Source organism: Aspergillus luchuensis, chromosome 7, assembly GCF_016861625.1.
Source record: "Aspergillus luchuensis IFO 4308 DNA, chromosome 7, nearly complete sequence".
Classification (NCBI taxonomy): Eukaryota; Fungi; Ascomycota; class Eurotiomycetes; order Eurotiales; family Aspergillaceae; genus Aspergillus; species Aspergillus luchuensis.
The window spans coordinates 1,663,975-1,685,725 of NC_054855.1; the positions used below are offsets into that span (position 1 = coordinate 1,663,975).

General features: G+C 51.0%; 9 protein-coding genes across 9 annotated transcripts; 4 read left to right on the plus strand and 5 right to left on the minus strand.

The window, feature by feature from the left end:
- Positions 1-556: 556 nt before the first annotated feature.
- On the plus strand, positions 557-4,468 carry AKAW2_70577S (uncharacterized protein; the record flags this gene model as incomplete). The annotated part of the gene is made up of 6 exons (XM_041683174.1): positions 557-613; positions 669-694; positions 749-800; positions 862-960; positions 1,028-1,378; positions 1,430-4,468. 6 exons carry the CDS (start codon positions 557-559, stop codon positions 4,466-4,468), a joined length of 3,624 nt encoding a protein of 1,207 aa, XP_041547461.1.
- A 428-nt stretch (positions 4,469-4,896) lies between these two features.
- AKAW2_70578A (MET18/MMS19 family protein) lies at positions 4,897-8,427 on the minus strand (the record flags this gene model as incomplete). The annotated part of the gene is made up of 6 exons (XM_041683175.1): positions 4,897-7,305; positions 7,355-7,543; positions 7,596-7,735; positions 7,798-7,895; positions 7,962-8,235; positions 8,346-8,427. 6 exons carry the CDS (start codon positions 8,425-8,427, stop codon positions 4,897-4,899), a joined length of 3,192 nt encoding a protein of 1,063 aa, XP_041547462.1.
- A 378-nt stretch (positions 8,428-8,805) lies between these two features.
- Positions 8,806-9,600, plus strand: AKAW2_70579S (uncharacterized protein; the record flags this gene model as incomplete). The annotated part of the gene is made up of 2 exons (XM_041683176.1): positions 8,806-9,441; positions 9,508-9,600. 2 exons carry the CDS (start codon positions 8,806-8,808, stop codon positions 9,598-9,600), a joined length of 729 nt encoding a protein of 242 aa, XP_041547463.1.
- Positions 9,601-9,857: 257 nt separating this feature from the next.
- EMC3 (ER membrane complex subunit EMC3) lies at positions 9,858-10,915 on the minus strand (the record flags this gene model as incomplete). Its single annotated transcript, XM_041683177.1, has 5 exons — positions 9,858-10,051; positions 10,117-10,278; positions 10,337-10,700; positions 10,763-10,796; positions 10,866-10,915. 5 exons carry the CDS (start codon positions 10,913-10,915, stop codon positions 9,858-9,860), a joined length of 804 nt encoding a protein of 267 aa, XP_041547464.1.
- A 322-nt stretch (positions 10,916-11,237) lies between these two features.
- On the plus strand, positions 11,238-12,053 carry AKAW2_70581S (signal peptidase complex subunit 2; the record flags this gene model as incomplete). The annotated part of the gene is made up of 3 exons (XM_041683179.1): positions 11,238-11,283; positions 11,409-11,707; positions 11,769-12,053. 3 exons carry the CDS (start codon positions 11,238-11,240, stop codon positions 12,051-12,053), a joined length of 630 nt encoding a protein of 209 aa, XP_041547465.1.
- A 412-nt stretch (positions 12,054-12,465) lies between these two features.
- On the minus strand, positions 12,466-13,776 carry MTD1 (methylenetetrahydrofolate dehydrogenase (NAD(+)); the record flags this gene model as incomplete). Its single annotated transcript, XM_041683180.1, has 4 exons — positions 12,466-12,549; positions 12,609-12,698; positions 12,764-13,397; positions 13,580-13,776. The coding sequence occupies 4 exons, from the start codon at positions 13,774-13,776 to the stop codon at positions 12,466-12,468; spliced, it is 1,005 nt and encodes a 334-aa protein (XP_041547466.1).
- Positions 13,777-14,793: 1,017 nt separating this feature from the next.
- ATP1 (F1F0 ATP synthase subunit alpha) lies at positions 14,794-16,906 on the minus strand (the record flags this gene model as incomplete). Its single annotated transcript, XM_041683181.1, has 5 exons — positions 14,794-16,044; positions 16,112-16,232; positions 16,296-16,352; positions 16,488-16,657; positions 16,835-16,906. The coding sequence occupies 5 exons, from the start codon at positions 16,904-16,906 to the stop codon at positions 14,794-14,796; spliced, it is 1,671 nt and encodes a 556-aa protein (XP_041547467.1).
- Positions 16,907-18,194: 1,288 nt separating this feature from the next.
- On the minus strand, positions 18,195-18,948 carry AKAW2_70584A (2-hydroxy-palmitic acid dioxygenase MPO1; the record flags this gene model as incomplete). The annotated part of the gene is made up of 4 exons (XM_041683182.1): positions 18,195-18,647; positions 18,713-18,772; positions 18,825-18,848; positions 18,916-18,948. 4 exons carry the CDS (start codon positions 18,946-18,948, stop codon positions 18,195-18,197), a joined length of 570 nt encoding a protein of 189 aa, XP_041547468.1.
- Positions 18,949-19,797: 849 nt separating this feature from the next.
- Positions 19,798-20,510, plus strand: RPB7 (DNA-directed RNA polymerase II subunit RPB7; the record flags this gene model as incomplete). Its single annotated transcript, XM_041683183.1, has 4 exons — positions 19,798-20,046; positions 20,106-20,186; positions 20,251-20,420; positions 20,501-20,510. 4 exons carry the CDS (start codon positions 19,798-19,800, stop codon positions 20,508-20,510), a joined length of 510 nt encoding a protein of 169 aa, XP_041547469.1.
- Positions 20,511-21,751: the final 1,241 nt, after the last annotated feature.

Here is a 21,751-nt window from a genome sequence, read left to right on the forward strand (position 1 = left end):
CTGCTAACGGCAAATCTCCCCCACCATCTCATCCTTTTCTGGGAGTATTTGTATTTCTTTCTGGATCAGGGACTTCACTGTGCCTTGATGCAGTTGCTTTCATGGTCTACAGAACGCGGGCTTTGCCTTCTCTTGCCCAGACCGTATTTCTGTTAACTTCAATGACACACCGTGACTGTTCCAGTGGCGTCCACTCGCAGGGAATTCCAGCTGCATCCACCCGCTCTGTGTTTGTGCAAGTGCCTGTGTTGATTCCCTTAAAGTTCGCCCCGTGTTATTATTGATTACTGGCCATTCACCCTGGCTCTTTCCCCGGTGTTTCATTGCCATGAGAATTAACTGACCACCCTTTGCCCCGCCATCTTCCCCCCAAGCACCACTTCTTGTTTTCTTTCCCACTTCCTCCTTTCGTCTTTCCTCTCTTTTCTTCGTAATCTCGTTCATGCCTTGACTGGTTCGTCTTTCATCGGTTATCACCATCAATCTCGTTCTGTTTTCTTGACCACCCCCATCATAGAGTTCATTTGCACGATCTTTCACATCTTCAATTAACATAATGTCGGGGACGCAGCGGCTCACGCTGGCGTCGATGTGGGCGTTTGAAGATATTGGGGTAAGCAAAAGCCAGTGTTGTTATATCGTGGTGATCCGCATTAACACAATAACAGGTTGAGGAGGTTACAGATCAGATCAAGTAAAGACTCTACCCAACACACGCTTCTTCTGTGATTGAAGCTGACTGTTGTAGGAAACTCAAAAACCAGTATGACAGTGAATATCATTACCATAAGCACGACAACGTGTGTTGATATCCCACCCAGTAATACTTGATTCAGAATGCTAACAAAGTTGTTTGCCTAGGTTCTTGAGGTCAAGGGTAATCTGGAGGGCAGCACGTCTCAAATTGCAAAGGTTGTATCAAACTTCATCGATGGTCAGGAGAATAAGGATTTGCTAGACGTACGTCTCGGGGCTTTCTTGTTCTCCCACTTCAACAGAACATCTCGCTAACGAGCAGAAATTTTAGATGCCTCGGATCAATCAACTTGACGTCTCTGCCACTATGCCTGTCGACGAAGACACCGTGGCTTCCGACTCGGACAAGGACGAAGAAGGCGGGCTTCTAGCCCTGTCAGACAGCTCTGACCAGGACTTGATACCTAACCCCGCAGCTCTTGTCACTAGGTTCTGGCTATCGTCCACTGGGGGCGTGGGTTGCTTTTCAGACAACAGGTTCCGTGACTTTCTCTCGCAGATAGCGGCTTTGACTGGGACTGAGGCTTGCGTTGTCGAAGGCCATGGCATCCGAGTGATCGGGAAGTCCGTCGAAGACGTACAGGATGCCTTGGCGAAACTCACTCGGATTGAGAAGCCCCTGGTAAGTGTCCGTCTCGCTAGAGTACATGTCATTTTCTTACTTGTGTAACAGAGCTCTATTTTGAACCCAGTAGTAGCAAATTTGAATGCTACTCCGGATAACGGCCGCATACGTTTTCGTATGCAGAGCTACGGCAGTCTGAACAGTACTGCTCGACGCCTTCTGACCGACCCAGACATGAGCATCACCTGGGAACTCGGTCAGATGTTCGTCACTGTGCCGTTACCCTTCGACGAGGAGATCCATGCATTCAGAGAGCCCAGAAATATCACTAATCCACCTCACATAACCGAGGAGCCTGGAAGAACACGTCTCTGGAATGACTTCGTCTTTCAAGGGATTGGAATAGGCGATGAATATCTTGCCTTGAGTACTGTTGATGAGCTTGCTAGAGCCAGAGCTCCGGCTACAGCTTCCAGCGACATCGCTACACATCCTTATTTAACGCCTGAGAAGGCAAAACAAGTGGACCAGTGGAATCGGTGGGTTGTGGAGGGAACTGGTGCTGAAAATTCTGTTCCTATACCCGAAGCAGATATGAGAATTGTGCCTCATCTCGAGCAGTCAGCTGTGAAATCTCCTGCTCCAATGACTAAGAGGCCACCAGGTATCAAACAGCGCAGACTCATCACCTCTGACGGGATACAGCCATCATCATCTCGGGGGTGTGCAGAGCCGAAACTCAAGAATGCTGTGGATCAAGCTGCGGAGGCTGAAGGCGATGTCTCTAAGGGTCGTAAGAAGTGGAAGATGACCTACTCCACCGAAACTGGCATGGCAGGCCAGCATGTTACAGCAGATCCGATGGCTGAGGTGCAGGCGCCACAGGCTCAGGTAGCTCCAACCATCGATCAAACAGTGCCGGAGAACAAGCCGCGTCTTATCCAGGGTTTTGACACCACAAAATATGGTCTTAACAGAAGCGCCCCCAAGGCTATGAAAAGCGACCACCGCACCTACCCCCACACCCGACCGGGGCAGGAGAAGAAGCTTAACAACCGGAAGGAGCTTGTTGATATTCTTGGGCCGGTAACAACTGACGGACCTAGTATTAAACCGACGATTTCCTTCTATCAGCCGGCCTTAGTGCCATCGAGTCTGTCTTGTAGTCGAATTGCGGTCTCCCCAACCCCGGCCTCAGAAGAAGTGGTCGGGCACAACAAGGGCAATGGTCTTGATCTTGCCGGTTTAGTTTTTGAGGCATCTGGGGCCCCGTTAGAGCTTAGCAGCACGGAATCCATGCAAGAAGCGACTTCTCTAAGCAATGACAGAGAAACTTCCCCAAGCCACGACAGAACTCCCTCTCATAGCAATGAAAGGGCGACTTCCTCCGGCAGAACCAGAGACGCTTCACTCAGCGGTGATATGGTGGCACCACTCAGTAACGCAAGGGCTACTTCACACAGCAGTGAGATGGTGTTTGAGCAGACAAACAGACTAGCTTCGTTGACCATGGTCTACAATGAAAGCAACGAAGGCGAATCACTGATCGTGGAGCAGGCTTACAAGGATGCACCAACTCTACGCCAGGCACAGGGGAATTTAGCTCATGACAAAGTCACGGAAATTGAGAGATCCCACGGGGCAGCGAAACACCTCGATGATGAGGTCGTGACGAGAGCCTTCCGCCGTACTATGACACAGAAAGCACCTAATTCAAGTAACAAAGACAAGGTTACTAGCAAGGCCGAGGCTAAAGCCAAGAAACAGAAGACCCTTGAAGATGCTTGGGGAATACTTCCAAGGCCCGCCAAGAAGCCGTCAGTCGATGTTTCAGGGAGCCAACATGGCTCTGGACCGATCAAGGAGAGAATAGCAACACCGGCGAGCCACGAACAAGAAGAACAGCAAATCCAGGAGGGCGGGAATATTGACGAAGACATCAAGAAATTGTATGAGGCCTTGAAGCCCACTCTAGAGGCAGCTGAAACATTCCCAGGAGCAATCACTTTGGAGGTGCAAATCGGGCTGATCTTAGTACCGTCACTCCCAAAGCCATGCTGCGAGCAAGTGATGCTCTTCAGCGATTGGGAGAAGATCTTCAAGCCACGGACGGGTCTGGCCGCACCGACGACGAAATTCATAAATAGATTGACGACCTCTGGTGCAGACATTGACCATCTTGTTGACCTGAGGACGTCCAAGGCGCAAGGAAAACGCCGGCTGTTCGAACAAGAGTATGACGAATACAATGTATCTTATGAGTTCCATTGCCGAACGAAGCCTGGTCAACCTCTTGTTCTTGTCATTGATGAACAGGGTGGTCATACTTTGAGGAAGCCGGTTTCATCACTTGGGGGCGTTAACTTGCATATCCCACTACAAATCTGGGATGCGAATTTTAGTGTCAACTGCGTCACCGATTGTGGACCGGAATTTGCATCAGCAGCTCAACATATGATTGACCATCTTTGGATACCCGCAGACAAACCACTTCTGCGCATTTTCACCCGCCTTCCAGCTGGGAATACGATCTCTATTGAGAAGGTATACATGAAGCGTTGGACTCGGCATAAGTTCATTCGCTCAGATGTGGCTCCCTCAAATGAAGTCACTGGAGATCTATATCTGCAGGTACTAGAGACTCAGGATCTGATTGTCGGGACCAGTGCCGCTGAAGGAACAGCCGTGCGCGCCCGTGCGGTGGCACCTCAAGAGATGATCAGACGGGGAAGGCTTTGGTATGAGGCTTCGCTCGTCAGTCCAGCTATTGAATCTCTCTTAAAGAGCAATGTCGACCTTGAGGTTGGTGAGCGTGCAGAAGACTGGTGTAGCGTCGACTTATTCGGGAGGGATGCATCGCTTATAACCCCAGATGCGCCACTTAGTCCAGTCGCCATGGCCATTGGGACCGGGGGGCTCGGGGATCTCCTGCGTCTCACTAGCTTGGTAGTTGAGAAGGCAGATGGTGTTGGCTACTTCAACCAGAGGGCCAACGTCTCAACCAAGGCATCAGTCCACTCCGGCGCGCTTCAGATTGTACCCGTTTCAAAGGGCCTCGAGTTTGATGACATAGAGAGCGTTAAAGACCTAGGTAGCGCCTGCCCACAGAGAGAAACGTTCGAAGGGCTGGAGCGGGAATTTTGGTGAGGTCGGGGTGCAGTGCGGAGGAAGTATCAATGAGATCAAATTGAAATTTAGTCAATATGACCAGGTTTTCTTTTGTGATTGCTACAATTTCTGTTCTTCTTTGTAGTTACAGCACTTCTGATTTTTGGTACGTAAACGTCTGCGTAGGTCGAGACCCTACCGACATGCAGCTATTTTCGAGAACGTCACTTTCACATCAGTGTTATGCACAGTATCCAATTGTCTATACATTCCATCTAATTCTCTGCCTTTATTGCCACCACACGTTTTACATTCAGGAGCAGCCAGCATGCAGCACGTACCCCGTACCAAGAATGCAGCCAAAACTCGAATCCAAAAACCAAAATATACCCTCCCTTCTAACACATAAAAAACATAACGAAAAAAATAGAAAGTACTAGAGGGGGGAAGAATAATGATAAGACAAATCAATCATCCTGCTCCGCCGCATCATCCACCCCCCTAAGCCAAGCGCCCCTCGCATCCACCGCAGCCTTCCTAACATCGCGCTTCGGATCATCCAGCACCGTCCTCAACGCCCGAAGCACCTGACTCTTCACCGGCAACAGCGGCGACAGCTTACCCGCCTTAGCTACCTTGGGAGCATCGGCGACACCACCGGAACCCGGCGTCTGCGCAAGCAAGAACAGACACTTGAGGGCATCGACGCGCAGTTTGGGTCCGTTCACGGCTCCAGTAGCTGGTGCATGCTCGGCTGTCTTGAGGAGTCGAGTGACGAGGCTTTGCACGTGTCCGCAATCTTCGATCACGGTGACGCCGTTGTCGCGGATGATTACCGCGAGGGTCTCGAGGGTGGCGGCGCGGACGGGCTGGGAGTCGGCGGATTGGAGGTCTAGACTTTGAAGGAGGAGGGGGAGGAGGGTGGGGAGTTCGGGCATGACTAGGGTCGGGGGGATGGTGGAGAGGATGCCGGAGAGGGCGGTTAGGTGGGCGGGTTTGATGTGTGGTGATGTTGGTGCTGTGGTGGTGGTTGTGGTGTTGCCGGCGACGTTGACCTCGCGGATGCGAGCGGAGATGAGTGGAGTGAGGGTGGTGAAGACGCGTTGTTTGGAGAGGAGGCGGATGTTGGCGTGGTTGGTTGGGGAGAGGACTTCGTCGTCTTTGAGGAGGATGGCGAAGCCGCGGGCGGCGGTGGTGCTGGTGGATTCGGAGGAGGAGGAGAGGAGGTTCAGGAGGGTGGTGAGGATTTGGGTGGTTTTGGGGGAGAGGCGTAGGATGAGGGCTTTGGAGAGCCAGAAGAGGGTTTTGATGGTGGGGGTGGTGAGTTGGGGGTCTTGGGTGGTTGGGGGGAGGAGGGTGTCGAAGAGGGAGGTTGCGAGATCGAGATCTTCCTTGTTGAGGTGCTTGTTGATGTAGAGGGCTAGATGGCGGAGGAAGGCCAGTTGGGTGGCGGTCTCGGTCTCGGTCGTGCAGCGGCTTGCGATGTCTGTGAGGAGGTCGGACATCACGGGGGGTGTGCAGGAGGGAAGGTTCTTCGTGTCTCGGGGGAGACTGGCGAGGAGGTAGGTCGAGAGGATCATGGTGCGGCGGTGGCTGTCGGTTGGGGAGGGCGTGAAAGGCACCTGTTGGAAGCCATCCGCTGAGGCGAAGAGGGTGTAGATGTTGGAAACGACTTCGTCGTGCTTGCTCTGAGGAAGGGATCTGATGATGACGTTGCATAGTCTTCCGAGGACATCAAGGACGGTAGCGTCGGTTAGGATGTTGTTCGGGGCCTTGCCTAGAGCTGCTGTTGCTGCGCTGCGGCACAGGCTCACGACGATCTTGTCGTAGTAGAGGTCCAGGTTTGGGGTCTCCTCGAGTTTCCTTTGGTTCATGACATAAAGGATAGTCAAGAGGATGGCTCTGGGGTAGTCCACGGACCCTGGATCTTCCTTCTGCAACAGTATGCTCAACTTGCTGAGCAGACGACGGACAAGCGTGTCGAAGATATCTCTCTCAACACTGATTTGTGCGAGAGTCTCGAGGGTGGTGATATACCCAGGGTTCGACCCATCGTCGGAGTCAGGAAGCGTGGCCACGAAAGCAGGGAAAGTGATGTCCAGGATCAGACGAGGCTTGTACTTCGAGATTTCAGTCAGGGCAGCGATGGCTTCCTTCTTCAGATCGTCACGACCGACCGATTCCTCCTTGAGGAGGATTTCGTCAAGGTATTGTACGAAGAGTCCGACTTCGTTGTCTTGGAAGTAGTTGCGCAGGGTAGACAAGCGCAAGAATCCCTTCAGGGCGGAGGTGCGGAACGAGACTTCCTCTTTGATAACGCCCATAAGAGCCTGGCCGAAGATGTCCGAGAACTGGTCCTTGAATTCGAGCAAGGGGTTGCTGAGACTAGGCTCCGACTCCCGCGATGTCCATGCGCCATATACCTGAATAGCAGAATCGAAGAGAACGGTCAATGTATCTAGCAGAGCTCTCTGCTTAGCAATTCCATCAGCTTCCTGGTAGATCGTCAAGAGTGGCGCGACGACGGTTTGCACAATGAGCGTGAACGAGGCCGCGGACGCTGCGGAAGTCGAGCTGAGGATTTGCTGAGCAGGCTTCGCCTGTTTTTGCTGAGGCTCCTGCAATTGCTCGCTGCACTCCTTGGTAATAGGGCGCAAGAACTGCGCAAGAGGCAACTGATCGGAGACCTGTGTGACGCCCTCCGACAAGCGCTGCGCAATGCTGCTCAAGACCTGAAGTGAGAGCTCAGAAAGGAACTCTTCCTGGGCATTGAGGATCTCGAATTTCAGAGTCTCCCAGATGGTGATCGAGTACTTGGACACGGTGTTTGGATCGTACAACTTGACGCAAGCAATAAGTGCATTGAGCGCATCTTTCTATAGGATTGTTAGAACGCATGAGGGCCGCAGTCTTGTCAACACGTACCTTGACATTGGGCGACGTGGAGTCAAGCTTATCCAACAGAGAAGGAACAGCGTGCGGAGCAAATAGACTATTCGCCGAAATGCAATCTTGCAAGCGATCCTTCAAATCCTGAGCAGTGATACCGTAGGGATCATTCGGCGGAGGCCTGAACGTAATGGGGAAGTAGTTGTAGACAGAGTCGAACAGAGCCTTCACATGTCAGTTATCAAAAGACCACACCCACACCACATGCAATACATACTTCAGCATGGTTGGACACATCCCACTCCACCATCACCACCTTGAGGATCGAGAAAACCAGCATCAGGTTGCGTGGGTCCTTCTCACCCGTCATCAAGTTCACTATGCCAACCAGGGACTCGTCACCCATATCATGGAGGGCTGCACCATCAGTCAATTCCCGCAAATCAAGACCGAAGGAAGTATGGATGATGGAAACGCACCGGCACGATGATTGATCATCAATTCGTTCAGCAATTGGTAAACCTGGAACCTCTGAGACTGCGAGCGAGACTGTAGCTCCTCGAAGCGCTCGAAGACACTGCACAAGTCAGCTACACATCCCGTCCGCGCGACGCATGACCTTATCAATATCAGATGCACTCACGCCCGCGCAACCTCTTCAGCCAACGCCTTATTGAACCGATCCAGCTTCTGCAAGGTCTCCAACCCAGCGACGGCACCTCCATCCTCAATCCGTTCGCAGAAGAAAGTCGTCAGAACCTGAATCTGCTGTCTCGACAGGAACTTCGGGGGAAGCGCCCTGATCACGGCCGTGAGGTAGGAAACGGCCTTGCCGCGCAGAATCGGGTCCTCGTCATTGATGTACTCTCCTAACGACTGCACGACTTCAATGAGCGTGATTTTCTTGGTCTCCACATCTTTTTGTCCCCAGCAATAGTAGTTAGTCCCAGTCCATCATCTGTGAATCTGCTGTAGCAGCGGCGACGGCGGCGGCGGGGGGTGCATGGGAACATCAAACATAACGTACCTTGAGCAATTCGTTCCGCGATCTGCTTGGCCTCCTGCTTATCATGGTCCACGACCAGCAGGAACGTCTGCAACGCCGACATCTTGTGACAGGTGAGACGTCGGAAATCGCAGGTGAGGGGGCAAATGGAGGGGGAGGGGGAGGGGGAGGAAAGAAAGCAACTAGTCAAGTGCCTCAGTCTATCTTCTCCGCGACCGGAACATGACGCCGTTTGTGGCCCGCCCATTGATTGCCCTTATCGATAGGCATCACGTGCTGCTACATTGACCATATTACTCTCCAGCTATTACAAAAGTCCCTCCCTAACTAACAAACTAGATTACATCTAGATTACATCTAGTTAGCTGTTGGCCGTTGCGTCATCCCCCAGTCCGGCTGACAGGCCGATCACCTCCACCACAATACCATACCATCTAATTATCACATAACTTAATCTATATAAAAAGATCCCAATATCAAAATGACCAAGAAACCCCTCTTCCTCATAGCATCCTCCCTAACCCTAATCATAATCATCCTCACCACTCTATCCACAGCCAACAACAGCTTCCCACTCCGAAAACGTCTCCCCCGTCCCTTCGTCTCCGCACCACACCTCCGTCACGACCTCCACCTCCAAGACACCACCAACAACAACAATCCCTACCTCTCCGAAATCAAAGAGTGGCTATCCCAACAGCTACCCACCAACAACAACAAAATGGGCAGCAAATCCTCCTCACACGAAAACCCCATCATCTCCGACGTCCTGCCCAAGAACCGTCTCATCAACGTCTACGCCTCGCTCACCCGGCAATTCGACAGTGTAGAATCCCGCTTCAATGATCCCTCAAGCAACGTGACGGTCCTGGCACCGCGGAACAGCGCGATCCAGAACCTGCCGCGCAAGCCGTGGGAGAATCCTGAGGATTATGAGCGGTTTGGGCAGGCTGGGGCGTATGAGGGTGATGAGGGGCAGGATCGGGCTAGGAAGAATTTGGAGAGGTTTGTGAAGGCGCATGTTGTTGTGGGGAGTCCTTGGGGAGAGGGTGATGAGGGGGTTACCCTTGCTGGGGAGAAGGTAACGTGGAATAAAGGGGAGGGTGGGAAGATTTATGTATGCTCTTTTTCTTCTTTTCTTTTCCGTTGCTTCTGTGATGTGATGCTGACTGTGTTGTGGTAGATTCAACCGGGGAATGTGGAGGTGGATAGTGTTGCTGAGAAGGTGTCGAATGGGGAATTGTGGATTTTGAATGGGGTCGTTAATTATACTTAGGTTTCTGATGGCGGACTGTCATGATGGTTATATATTTCGTTATTGTTTGTGATGATATTGATGATGATTTCATGATTGATGGATGCCCGGATACGGTCTCGTGGCAGAGGCGACTATTAATGAGGACACTCGCGTCTTAGTACTTACTCACGTTCTGCACTTATATTACTAGTATGTCATATTGATACATCTGCACTTCATCTAATATATTCAACAAGTAGAGTCCAAACACACCCATAAGCCAGACCAATCGTAACCTAATAGCTTTTCCTGCCCGCGTAATGAGCCAGAACTCTCTCCTCAACGCCATCCAGGATGCAAAAGTGCTCAATGACCTCCAAATTCTCAGCCTCACTCTGGTACAACTTATCGGGATCCTGGCCGGGCTGGAACGGGTTAATCCCAGCAGCAGGGTTCATCGACGCCATTTGCGAAGCCATGTGGTTGGCCGCTAAAGCAAAATATGTCAGCAACACTCACTCCAACCTGATGGATAAGAAAGCACATCGAACTAACCATTATCACTACCCAAGATAAACCCAAAGACCGACTGCAGTCCAAACAAGTTCAAGAAATACCACGAAAGACTGGACACCCATCTGACATCCAAATCCCGGGTCATAACACCAGACTGCAGCATCGACTTGAACCGAATGGTAAGCGGAAAAGGCAATTTCACTAGTAGCACTCATGTCAGCTCATCTCCCCCCCTCATAGTGTATCAGGTAAGCCCTACAGATCACGAATCCTGAAAAGAACGCATTAATCCAGCTCATAATCAGCGTCTGCGGGATCATCATCATCATATTCCCCTTCATCATGCCCATCATGGCCTCCATGCCAGCAGGATCGGTCATTGGGTTCGCAGGCGGCTGGCCGCGGCTAGCGGGGTCCTTGAGGAAAGCACCGCTCTGGTAGGCAGAGACGAGGTAGTTCTTGCGCATCTCGAAGGATTCCTTAGAGAGAACGGAGGAGTTATTCCGTAAGTTGACGCCGCGAATGAGTCCGAGGCGTTCGCGGGATTCGGCCAGCGTCGAGGCCGGCTTCGGGGGGTTGTTCATCAAGACGGTGGCATAGTGACGGAGGATACCTGTCAGAATCTAATGGATGATAACATTAGCATATATCCTAGTCACCAATGGAGCAGATGAGGTGCACATACCATAACAACAGTGATAGGGAACACAATCCAGTAGCTAGAGGTGCGAGTCGATCACATCAGTATTACGCATCAAACCGCGCCCAGTGCCTAGCAATAAACTCACAATAGAGCCGGATCCCGAAGGATCGTCTGCTCAACGCCTTGCAGAGCCATCGTGAGCAGAATTGAATAAGATTAGGTGCGGTCTAATCCCTTGGGTTGCGGTTCGGAGGCAGAGAAAGACACACGGAGCTCCCCACGGAAGTTGGATGGGGCGGCGCGGCGGGCTGGCTGACTTGACTGACTGACTTGCCTTGGCGCATGCCATTGCCGCCGCTTTAGCTTGCGAAAGGGACAGCTCGCCGCAACTCTTCCCCGGCTTAGATCAGAGCTCCACGAAGTATTCTTCCACCTTTTCCTGAATTATTTTACATTGAAGAGCTGGGGGTATTAGTACTCTATCTTGTCTCATTTGGCTTCAAAGATAAATTCCCAGATGGCGTCCTCAGAAGTCCAAAAAGTGCCCGTTTACTCGGTCAATGGTTAGTTCGCGATAGACATCAGTATTACTACATACATTCATATTATCACTCACGACGCAATACCTACTACCCTCGCATTTCTATGTACCGCATTCATGGAGATAGCTAACAATATTATCGAACAGACATAAAATCAACAACCGATGACGCCCTAGCTCCCTACCTCGGCTCCCTCCCTCAACCCTACACCTTCGCCCAAGACCACACCAAGACCAATGTCCACCTATTCCTGGGCTACGCTGCCGTCGCCATTGCCGGGTTCAGCTTCTACGCTGAACGCAAGCTTAACTGGGAGGCGACACATTCACCATGGATTATCGCAGCCGTGCTGTCTTACTTTACCTTGAACTCGCTTCTCACGTACTGGGTTTGGGCTGTTGAGGCAGGTGAGGTATTCCGTGGGAAGCGGAAGTCGGGTGAAACGGTACGTTCCAATATTACTGAAAAGTGGGTTAGTTCGGCTGTGAGCTAATACGATATGTTAGATCATCATTCGTTCCTCCGTGCAGAAGCACTCTCCGTTGTACAAGCTGCGGGTCCAGTATAAGTCGGCGCAGGGCAAGACGCTGCAGGAGAAGGAGATCGAGACCTCGTTCACTAAGTGGTTTGCTGCAGATGGGACATTCCACCCCGAGCCTTTGAGGGCCTGGCTGGCTGGTGAGATTGAGGTTCTGGGGTTGGCGGCCAAGGAGACGGAGAAGAAGACCGGGGGTGTTGCGAGTTTAGTAGGTGTTGAGGAGGAGAGCAAGGACGTTAAGAGGAGGAAGTGAAATGTATATGGGGTGCTGGCTGTGGATAATCTAGTGGGTTGGAAAGGAAATTGGAGTTTATTGACCTTGATTGCATTAGTCTTCTTTTCTTTCCAGAAATGAAAGTGTGTCTTGTCGTTCAGGGATTCGGTCGTAATATGGACGTAGGGAATAATATATTGACATGATACATGTATGTTCATTTCATTTCCCACACGTGGAAGGGTTCAAGAGGCGAGAACCAGGGAATAATTGACCAAAGTGAGGCATAGGTTTTGTCTTTTTTATACAAAAATGCATGGGTCGCATGATATATGGCTTGAGTGGAAAGATACAATAGAAGAAGTGGAAGTAAAAAGGAATCTATGACTGGCTCTTCTTGATTCGTCTCCCGTGGCACGTTTTAGAGAATATTGGTCGTAGTGTAGGATGGTTAGTTAGCGGCTTCCAGGGTTCCCGGACGCTCGGTAGCTTCAGCGGGCTTCACGTCATCCATACGGCTGTTCTGGATGAGTCTCTGCAGGACATAGTTAGTGGATGAAGTTGCTTCGGCGAAGATATGAAGTAATTGCTTACCAGCAAGTTGCGCATCAGGACGACAATGGTGACCTTTCCAATGGAAGGAACGAAGATGGAGGCCTTCTCCTTGACCTCAGGTCCAAAGTTCTGTTCACACCCTATGTTAGCCTTTGAAATAAAGTATTATCATTGTAAATGGTTGTGGAACGTACCTTCTCGCTGGAGAAGTTGACACACACAGCACCCTCTCTCAGAAGGCTGGTATCGAACTTGTACTTCTCTCCAGGAACACCGGAAATGACAACATCACACAGAGGTGCCACATCCTTCAGGGTCTTATCCTCCAGGTCGACAACCTCGTGTCTGCCCTTCTTCAGACCCTCACCACGGGTGAACTTCTGAACGCCGGTGATATCGACACTGTAGACGCAGGCACCGTCGTTGGCCAACAGAGCAGCGAGAGGGCGACCAACCACCTCAGAGCGGTTCACAACACAGATAGTGTGTCCGAAGAGGCGGTTACCGTACGGCAATATCGTGTTGTAGATGTTGAGGTATTCGAGGATCTTAATGACAGCGAGGGGGGTGCAGGGGAGGATGCACTTCTGTCTCTTGGTCTCGGGGTCAAGGAAACGAATGTTCTGGTACATGTTGAAAATGTAACGGTGGCTCAGACCCTCTACATCCTTATTTATGTCGACGATCTGCTGCAGGTACTGGTCCTGGCGGTTGTTGAAGATGGGGTAGTATACGATGATGCCGTTGACATCGGAGTCGGCGTTGGCAGCGAGGATAGCTTGCTCGAGATCATCGCGGGCAACTTCACGGAGGGAGTAGCGGAAGCCACTGTGCAATGGGTAAAAAAGACTACGTTAGCTACGAAGTGACATCCCACAATACTGCCTGCGTGCCAGGAGAGCTCCGACATCGCAGGGTTGAGTCATATGCGCGCCGAGGGGCCACCAGACGCAGTAACCACAGGGGCACGACGGACGCAACTGGGAGTGAAAATTTGGGAGAATGCTCACTTTTCCTGACACGTCTTCTCCGTCATCTGGGCATACATCAACGCCGCGGGGTCGTTGTTGGCAAGGAATCCCACCAAGTGAGGCGGCTTCTCCAGGGTATGGACGCCCTCCTGGACCTCCGCAAGCAGGCGATTGGCAACATGCTTCGAGAGCATGACCTTGCAAGAGGCCGGGACCGAGTCAGAAGTGGTAGCCATCTTTGCGAATGGGAGGGAAGAATGATTCGAAGCAACTGGGATGGGAGGGAGTACACTCTCTACTTTCAAGGTGGGCTATGGCGGAGGGGCATTAAACGAAATTTTGGGACGGAAAAGGCTGCTCGCTTATCGATAAACGCAATGCCCGCATTCGGCCCATCCCATCGGCTCCAGACGGCGAGCAGCACAGCTTCATCCAGTATCCATTCATTCCCCGCAAATTTACTGGGACGATTGTCCCTTGGTTCCCCAGATGGTATGGTTCTGACATCAGATTGCTGGCTATATGACATTTACACGAATGGACCCCCGTAGTGCTTGCAGTTTTCAACCCCAGATCATCTACCCTAGTAGTTTTATGTCTACCACTTCGACCGGGGCAGAAGGCGCCACCCGGCAATGAGACCCCAATGGCTTCTATATATATCCCACTCCTTGACCCTCATTTAATGCCATGGGTTCGTGCTGGGTCGAGTTACCCCAGACTGGCCGCTATGACCGCCAGAGATCCAAGCTGGAGCGTTTTAGTAGTTCAACTGGACTATCAGACCAACTACTAGAGACTACTTCATACGCAGCCGTCAGAGTACCAAGTTTAATCGAACAAAGGAAATCATATTCAGGCTGCATATATGTAGACAAAGGTTTCATAAGCCGAGACCAGCTGGAAGGTATTACACGCCAAACCAGTTAATCCGTCCAATTCCGTTCCCTTTGTCGCGCGAAATGATCTAAACGTACAGGATATTAATCGTATCTTTTTTGCCTTTCTCCGCACCACCGCTTTACCCTGCTCTCCGTCGTCCCATAAGCTACATAGATCTGGCAGTAAAATATCATCGCATAGTTTCAAACTACACCTCATCCAATATCTCGACCGACCCGAAGCTCTGGTTTAACAGAAAAAAAATAAAACAGTGGGTTTCAAATTGTACAAGCTATCTTGTCTATACACATAGAGTCAGGATTGATTCGGTACATGGCGGGCTATTCGCCCAAGAGCATTGTGTTGCTCACCTATGCGTTGAAGGACTTGTTGAAGGTGGGGATGATCTCCTTGAGCTGAGCCTCGAGCTCCTTGCTGACCTGGCCCTCCTTCTCGATGGTCTCCTGGATCTCGGGGTGGTTGCTCTTGAGGTGAGCAAGGAAGTCAGACTCCCACTGGAGGATCTTGGCGACGGGGATGGCGTCGAGGAAACCGTTGACACCAGCGAAGATCAGGGGAACCATGTCGGAGACGGCCATGGGGGAGTACTGCTTCTGCTTGAGGAGCTCGGTAAGACGCTCACCACGGTTGAGGGTCTGCTTGGTGGAGGCATCGAGATCGGAACCGAACTGGGCGAAGGCAGCAACCTCACGGTACTGAGCCAAGAACAGCTTCAGGGAACCGGCGACCTGCTTCATGGCCTTGACCTGGGCAGCGGAACCGACACGGGAGACGGACAGACCGACGTTAATGGCGGGACGGATACCCTTGTAGAACAGCTCAGACTCCAAGAAGATCTGACCGTCAGTGATGGAGATAACGTTGGTGGGAATGTAAGCGGAGACATCACCACCCTGGGTCTCAATGACGGGGAGGGCAGTGAGGGAACCACCACCGTGCTTCTCGTTCATCTTGGCGGCACGCTCAAGGAGACGAGAGTGGAGGTAGAAAACGTCACCGGGGTAGGCCTCACGACCAGGGGGACGACGGAGCAGCAGGGACATCTGACGGTAGGCGACGGCCTGCTTGGAAAGGTCATCGTAGATGATGACGGCGTGGCGGCCGTTGTCACGGAACCACTCACCCATGGCACAACCAGTGAAGGGAGCAAGGTACTGCAGAGGAGCAGCCTCGGAAGCAGTAGCAGCAACGACAATGGAGTACTTCATGGCGTCGTTCTCCTCAAGGGTCTTGACGAGCTGAGCGACGGTGGAACGCTTCTGACCGACGGCAACGTAGATGCAGTAAAGCTTCTTGCTCTCGTCGGAGGTGTTGTTCCAGCGCTTCTGGTTCAGCATGGCATCAAGGGCGACAGCGGTCTTACCGGTCTGACGGTCACCAATGATCAACTCACGCTGACCACGGCCGATGGGGACCATGGAGTCGACACACTTCAGACCAGTCTGGACGGGCTGGTTGACGGAGCGACGGGGCAGGATACCAGGGGCCTTGAGCTGAGCACGGCTCTTGGTCTTGGTGGGGATGGGACCCTTGCCATCGATGGGGTTACCGAGAGCGTCGACGACACGGCCGAGCATCTCAGGACCAACGGGGACATCGACCTAGATGATTTTGTAAGTAAAATTGCTGATATCTGGGCGTGAAAAAAGAATAAAAAGAGATACATACAATCTCTCCGGTACGCTTGACAGTCTCACCCTCCTTGACGAGACGGTCGGAACCGAAAAGCACGACACCGACCTGGCCGGCTTCGAGGTTCATGCACATACCCTTGACGCCAGAGGCGAACCTAATGATTTGTTAATTGGATTGATACATTAACAAGGCATATATAAAAAACGGGGGCACCTACTCGACCAGCTCCTCAGCCTGGACGTTGGTCATGCCATGGACACGAGCGATACCGTCACTATTTTTGATATTAGTTTCAATTGATTTCGATGGAGAGCGTCAAACAATGGCCGGATTTTCGAAAATTTCGATGATATCGATGGAATTGAAGCGGCGGCCAAAATTTTCAACCGAGGGAGAATTCGTCACGTACCCGACGGAAAGGACACGTCCAGTCTCGGCAAGACCAGCCTCCTCCTGAACACCACGGATTCTCTGCTCAAGGATGGAAGAGACCTCAGTGGGAGAGGCCTTGGCCTCAGCAGCGTAGGAACGGATCTGCTTGGAGGCGCCAGAGAGGGGGCCGGGAACAGCCGCGCGAGCCTGTAGTCGTACGCAAAATTTGTCAACATCACGACCACGCAGTCAAAACGCGTAAAAGCGAAGCAGGAAACATTGCGATGTGTAGAGAGGCGATGGCAAGCATCATTGAGATGACTTCTTGGATGGAATCGGCCAGATGGCGAAGGTATGGTCGACCTGGACAGGGATAGGACTCACCGAAGCGATCCTGCCAGTGGCAGAGGCAGCCGCGACGGTGCGGCTAGACTGCCGCAAAGCGTTTCTGAACATTGTGATGGGGGTTCAGAGGAGTGGGAGAGTGGTTTCTCTGAAGGAGAGATGTAATTGGGGGGAGGGAGGAAGAGGAGAAAGGATTGTGGATGGATGGAAGGAGAGCTTTGTCGTCGGGGTTGGGAGGATTCTCAGGACTGCCACTAATCCTAGTTTGCCGAGACCTCACCAACCTCCGAAGCCGCCCTAGTGCGCTCACGGGACACCCACCCACCCCAAAGAAACTCGTTGCCGGGTGATGTATTCCATCACCTTTTTTGTCTACTATTTTTTTCCCACCGATCTACTACTACATTATTTTTAGTCCATAAATTTATTATTATTAGTTCCCCTACACTTTGAACCCTTTTCATGAAAAAAATTATTATGGTAGGGAATTGTTAACATTGTTGCTTCAAAATTGACGGGGGTTGAGGGAAAGCGGTAACCGCTTGTTTCTCCGGGCCACCTGGCCATCCCATTTTTCATTTGTTCCTTTTCTCGGATCTGCGGATACTGCTGGTTGGCTGGCTTACTCAGTTCATTTTCGTCGCAGCAACCGCCCGCAGGGCCCTGCCAACAACAACCCGCCCCGTTCTGCTCGACACCGCACTCACTCACCTCACTGCTTTGACCGGTTGTCCCGGTGGGAAACACCGGCTCGACATGGGCCCTTCCCATGGCTGCGAACCAACTGGTTCGTTCGTATGTTACCGCTACCCAGCATATACCTCCTCTTTTCTCCTCCTTCTGCCCGTCAAAGTCCAAGACTTGTCCCAAACTTTCCCTTCTTAATTATATGTAATTTGTCTCTCGTTCTCCTCTTCTTCTGTGCATGTTGTATGACAGAATAAAAACCCCCCTCTTATATTCACATACCAACCATACCCGACCTTTTTCCTATTTCCCCTTCCCCATTTTCCCTCCTTACAGTGCTCACTGCCCAGGTTCCTACTCCGTACCTCCGGGGCTTACATCATGATCCACTTTGGATGCATGAATGTCAAGCCTGCATCAACATTGGTTTATTCACTTCCCTTGGGATATTTCGCTCTTCATTAATGATTAAATTCAAATACCGACGTAGTATGATATTGTTACTGTAGCGTTGACAGACATTGCACTCTGCAAACATCAATCTCAAAAACTCCAAGAGGTACCAAAAACTAATGCTAAGGAAGAGCAATGCTCTCAATTCGAATCATTGACATGGCAACATAACTCGCAGCAAAATCACCGCTACTAGCCATGCAACTCCCATGTAAAAATAGAGATCGGGTCATCCTACCATATAACTTTACAGCAGCACTTATTTGGCAGTCTTGCCCTTCTGCGCCTTGAAAGCTGCAATCTGCTTTTCCACATTCTGATCGTATCTGGCCTTCAGCTCCGGACGGTAGCCGAAGAAAAAGAGCACTTCCATCCAGACGAAGAGGGGTGCCAGAAGAAGTGCCTGGACGAGGTTGTCCAGCAAGGCCGGAGCTCTGCGCTCAAAGGCACCATGGCCGACAAACTGAGCCAGCCAGGACACTACATGGATTCCAGCAAACCAGTAGTTGACGCTGTTGCCATACGTAGCCAGTAGATGGTTCGCCCAGGCCGCACCGGCGAGTATAAGGGGAGCGACCAGTGCCCCTGCAACAGGTTCGAGGAGGATGTAAAACGTGGAGTATATGATGGCTGCGATCGTTCCGAGATTAGGAGGAAGGTTTTGGATCTGCAGCGCATCGGGTAGGTTCACGAAAGCCGGTGTGTTCGACGCCTAGTAGATTCATAACACGTTAGCGGTCCATCGCTATGAAGGGTTGAGGGAATAGCATTTCGTACCAGAGCAATTCCTGTGAACAAAAGTATCGGCACGCATGTGATGTGTATCGCAACGTTGACCTGGGCGGGACCATTAGAGCAAGCCACAAATGGGGCAAATAGTATGGCATACTGGGTTATTGTGATAGGCTCCATACTGCAAGGCTCGTTAGCATGGAAATCTTGCGCCAAACACAGTGATAGGTGTTGCGGTAGAGGCTTACAAACAGAAGCTGCTTTTCGAGATTCAAGGCCATCTTGAAATGCTATTACTGCTATGGCTCGAAAGTCCGACGTAGATGGGCGCAACAAAAGAATAACGGTGAGCGTGAGACCAGCTCCTTTTTTTTTGCTATGTTTCTTGTCTGGGGATATTGCCTGATCTGACCCGATCAGCAGGTGGAGAGATAGGACATTCTATGATTTGTTCCTGGCTTTATGCTTGTGCAGACGTCATCCCGGCCTAGGTAAACTCGTTGCACAAAGGCAGGACCGAGGATATCGTGATTAATTACACGCTGCGTCTCGTCATGACCGGCAGTGCGCGGAGCTACTCTCTATTGGCTCTGTAACGGCGTATGGCTGTGTAATTAATGACCGTCGTGGGGGTGCTCTCCAGATAGTCACGTGAGAGTATCCAGCTCGAGCTGATCAGACGGAAATCCGTGACCGCTATGAGTTTGGTGTCGAATTAACGGGTGACTGCCCCTTCTTCTCGTCCGATCTTGTTTGAAGGCAGGGTTTATCTGCTGCAATTGCTCTGTTCTGCGCTCTTTATCCTGAACGCGCGCTCCCTTCTTCTGTTGACTTGCTGAATCAGTTTTCTGGTCTTCCCAGTCGTTGATATCTTGTCATCAAGTATTGGCGGCAAGTGCTCGTCCATTTGTCGCAAACCTAGTTCATTCGCTTCACTCATTCATAGCGATTCAACTTACTCTGGACTAACGATACGGGCCACTTGAAATATTCGAACTGCGCCATCCAATCCCCGGGAAACAGTAAGATACTGGCTGAATCTTGATCTATCGCGTAAACCGAAACCCCCACCGCACCGGCTGTTGAACCAAAATCGTGTATCATACTATCGACCATCACAAGTCTACAACATGTTTTTCCTTAAAGAAGAGGTCAAGGTTATCACCTTGCACCCGTCCTACTTCGGGCCCAACATGCGCGAGTATCTCATCAACCGGTTAAACGAGGAGGAAGAGGGACGTTGTACGGGCGACCATTTCGTGATCTGTGTGATGGACATGGTTGATATTGGCGAAGGACGGGTGCTCCCCGGCAGCGGACAGGCAGAATATACGATTAAGTATCGTGCAATTATCTGGAAGCCCTTCCGCGGAGAGACCGTACGTTTTGGAGTCGCACTGAAACCGGGCTGCATTTGATTCTGACCAGAACCCTGTAGGTCGATGCGATTGTTACGTCTGTCAAGCCCACGGGTATCTTTACTTTGGCCGGTCCATTGTCTGTTTTCATTGCACGGAAAGTATGTCGACGACCGAGTTTGAGTTGGATCACCTAGTCTTGTCGGATGCTAACGAGTTGGCAAGAACATTCCTTCCGATATCAAATGGGAACCGAACACAGTACCGCCGCAATACACAGACCATGCGGATCAAGTCATCGAGAAGGGGACCAGTTTACGGCTTAAGATTCTCGGTGTGAAGCCCGACGTTGCGGCGATCAATGCCATTGGAACAATCAAGGAAGATTACCTCGGGTGAGTTTCCCAACCTCTCTGGGGATTAGTTTTTTTCAACGCAGATGTACTGACATTTTACTTTCCTTTTTCCTAACCAGACCATTGTAATGCCTTTTGTGATGTGCCGTTAACCTCCACCATTTACCCTAATGATTGATATCGCGTGACTATTGAAAGGATCGTTGATACCCTTTCCTTACTCTACAATTTCTCACACAAGAACAACCATGTTGAAAGAATTCTGCCTTGCAAGGAGGTGCGCCCACGGGTAGAATGATGAGAGCGCGCCCAAGGCCGGAGTCTTGGGCTTGGATATCATCCACCGGCATGATATCGTGGCCCTCTTTCTTTGCAGAAACCCGCGCAGGCGAACGGGACTGACTGATTGCTGCGAAACCAGCCACTAAATGCACCTGAGAAGAAAAACCGCGACGGGGGAGGGCATAGGTTCTCCCAGGCCAGTGAGGAGGATAGCTATATGTGTGTATATCTAAGGCGGACACTTCCGAATTTGGCTTGCCGGACTGAAGGTCTAAAAGAAAATAAAGAAAGACGAACTAATTTATAGATGAAAGACCACGACCAGTACTGGGACCTGAGTCTAATAGTATCTAGACTCCGGTTACTCCCTACTACTTACATAGCCAAGCAAGTATACATAGTGTAGTGCAGTGCAGTGAGCCGAATTATGCAGACAGGCAGCACGAATAAAGAACCCAGCCGAGCCCAAGCGCAGTTGCCGGAGAGACGCGGGGAGTTACTTTAGTTACTTAGTTACTTAGTACTTACTAGTTAGTTGGTGGCCCATCACGATTAGTGAAACGCTGGTGTGTCCATCGTCGGAGCCGTGCGCGTGGCTCATTTGACTTTCCCCAGTCCTTAGCGTCGTGGGAGATTTCTCGCGAGATTGTGATGGGCCCGAATAGATTCAGGTCAGCCAGAGTCTGAAGACACATGTTGATTTTTATTTGATCATCGTCACTCTCAGTAGCAGTCTACTGTGCCGGACGGCAAACCAGACCTTATATTAGTCGAGGAATGGCTCATAATCAATCAATTGGTGGTGCAGTTGGTAGTAGTAGTAGTAGTAGTAGTAGTAGTAGTAGTAGTTGTTGTTGTTGTTAGGTATAAGAATAGCTCACGGTGAATCCGCCAGACCCCCCTTGGAAGAAGTCAAATTTGTAGTTGTGAATCTGGCCCTTATAATAAAAATAAAATAAATGATAATAATAATAATCATAAACAACAACAACAACAACTAAAAGTCCAAAAACTCCCCCGTGGCGATTGATTTCTCCCTCTGTTTGGATTTGATTTCTGCCTGCATTCCTCTTCTCTCAAGACTCACA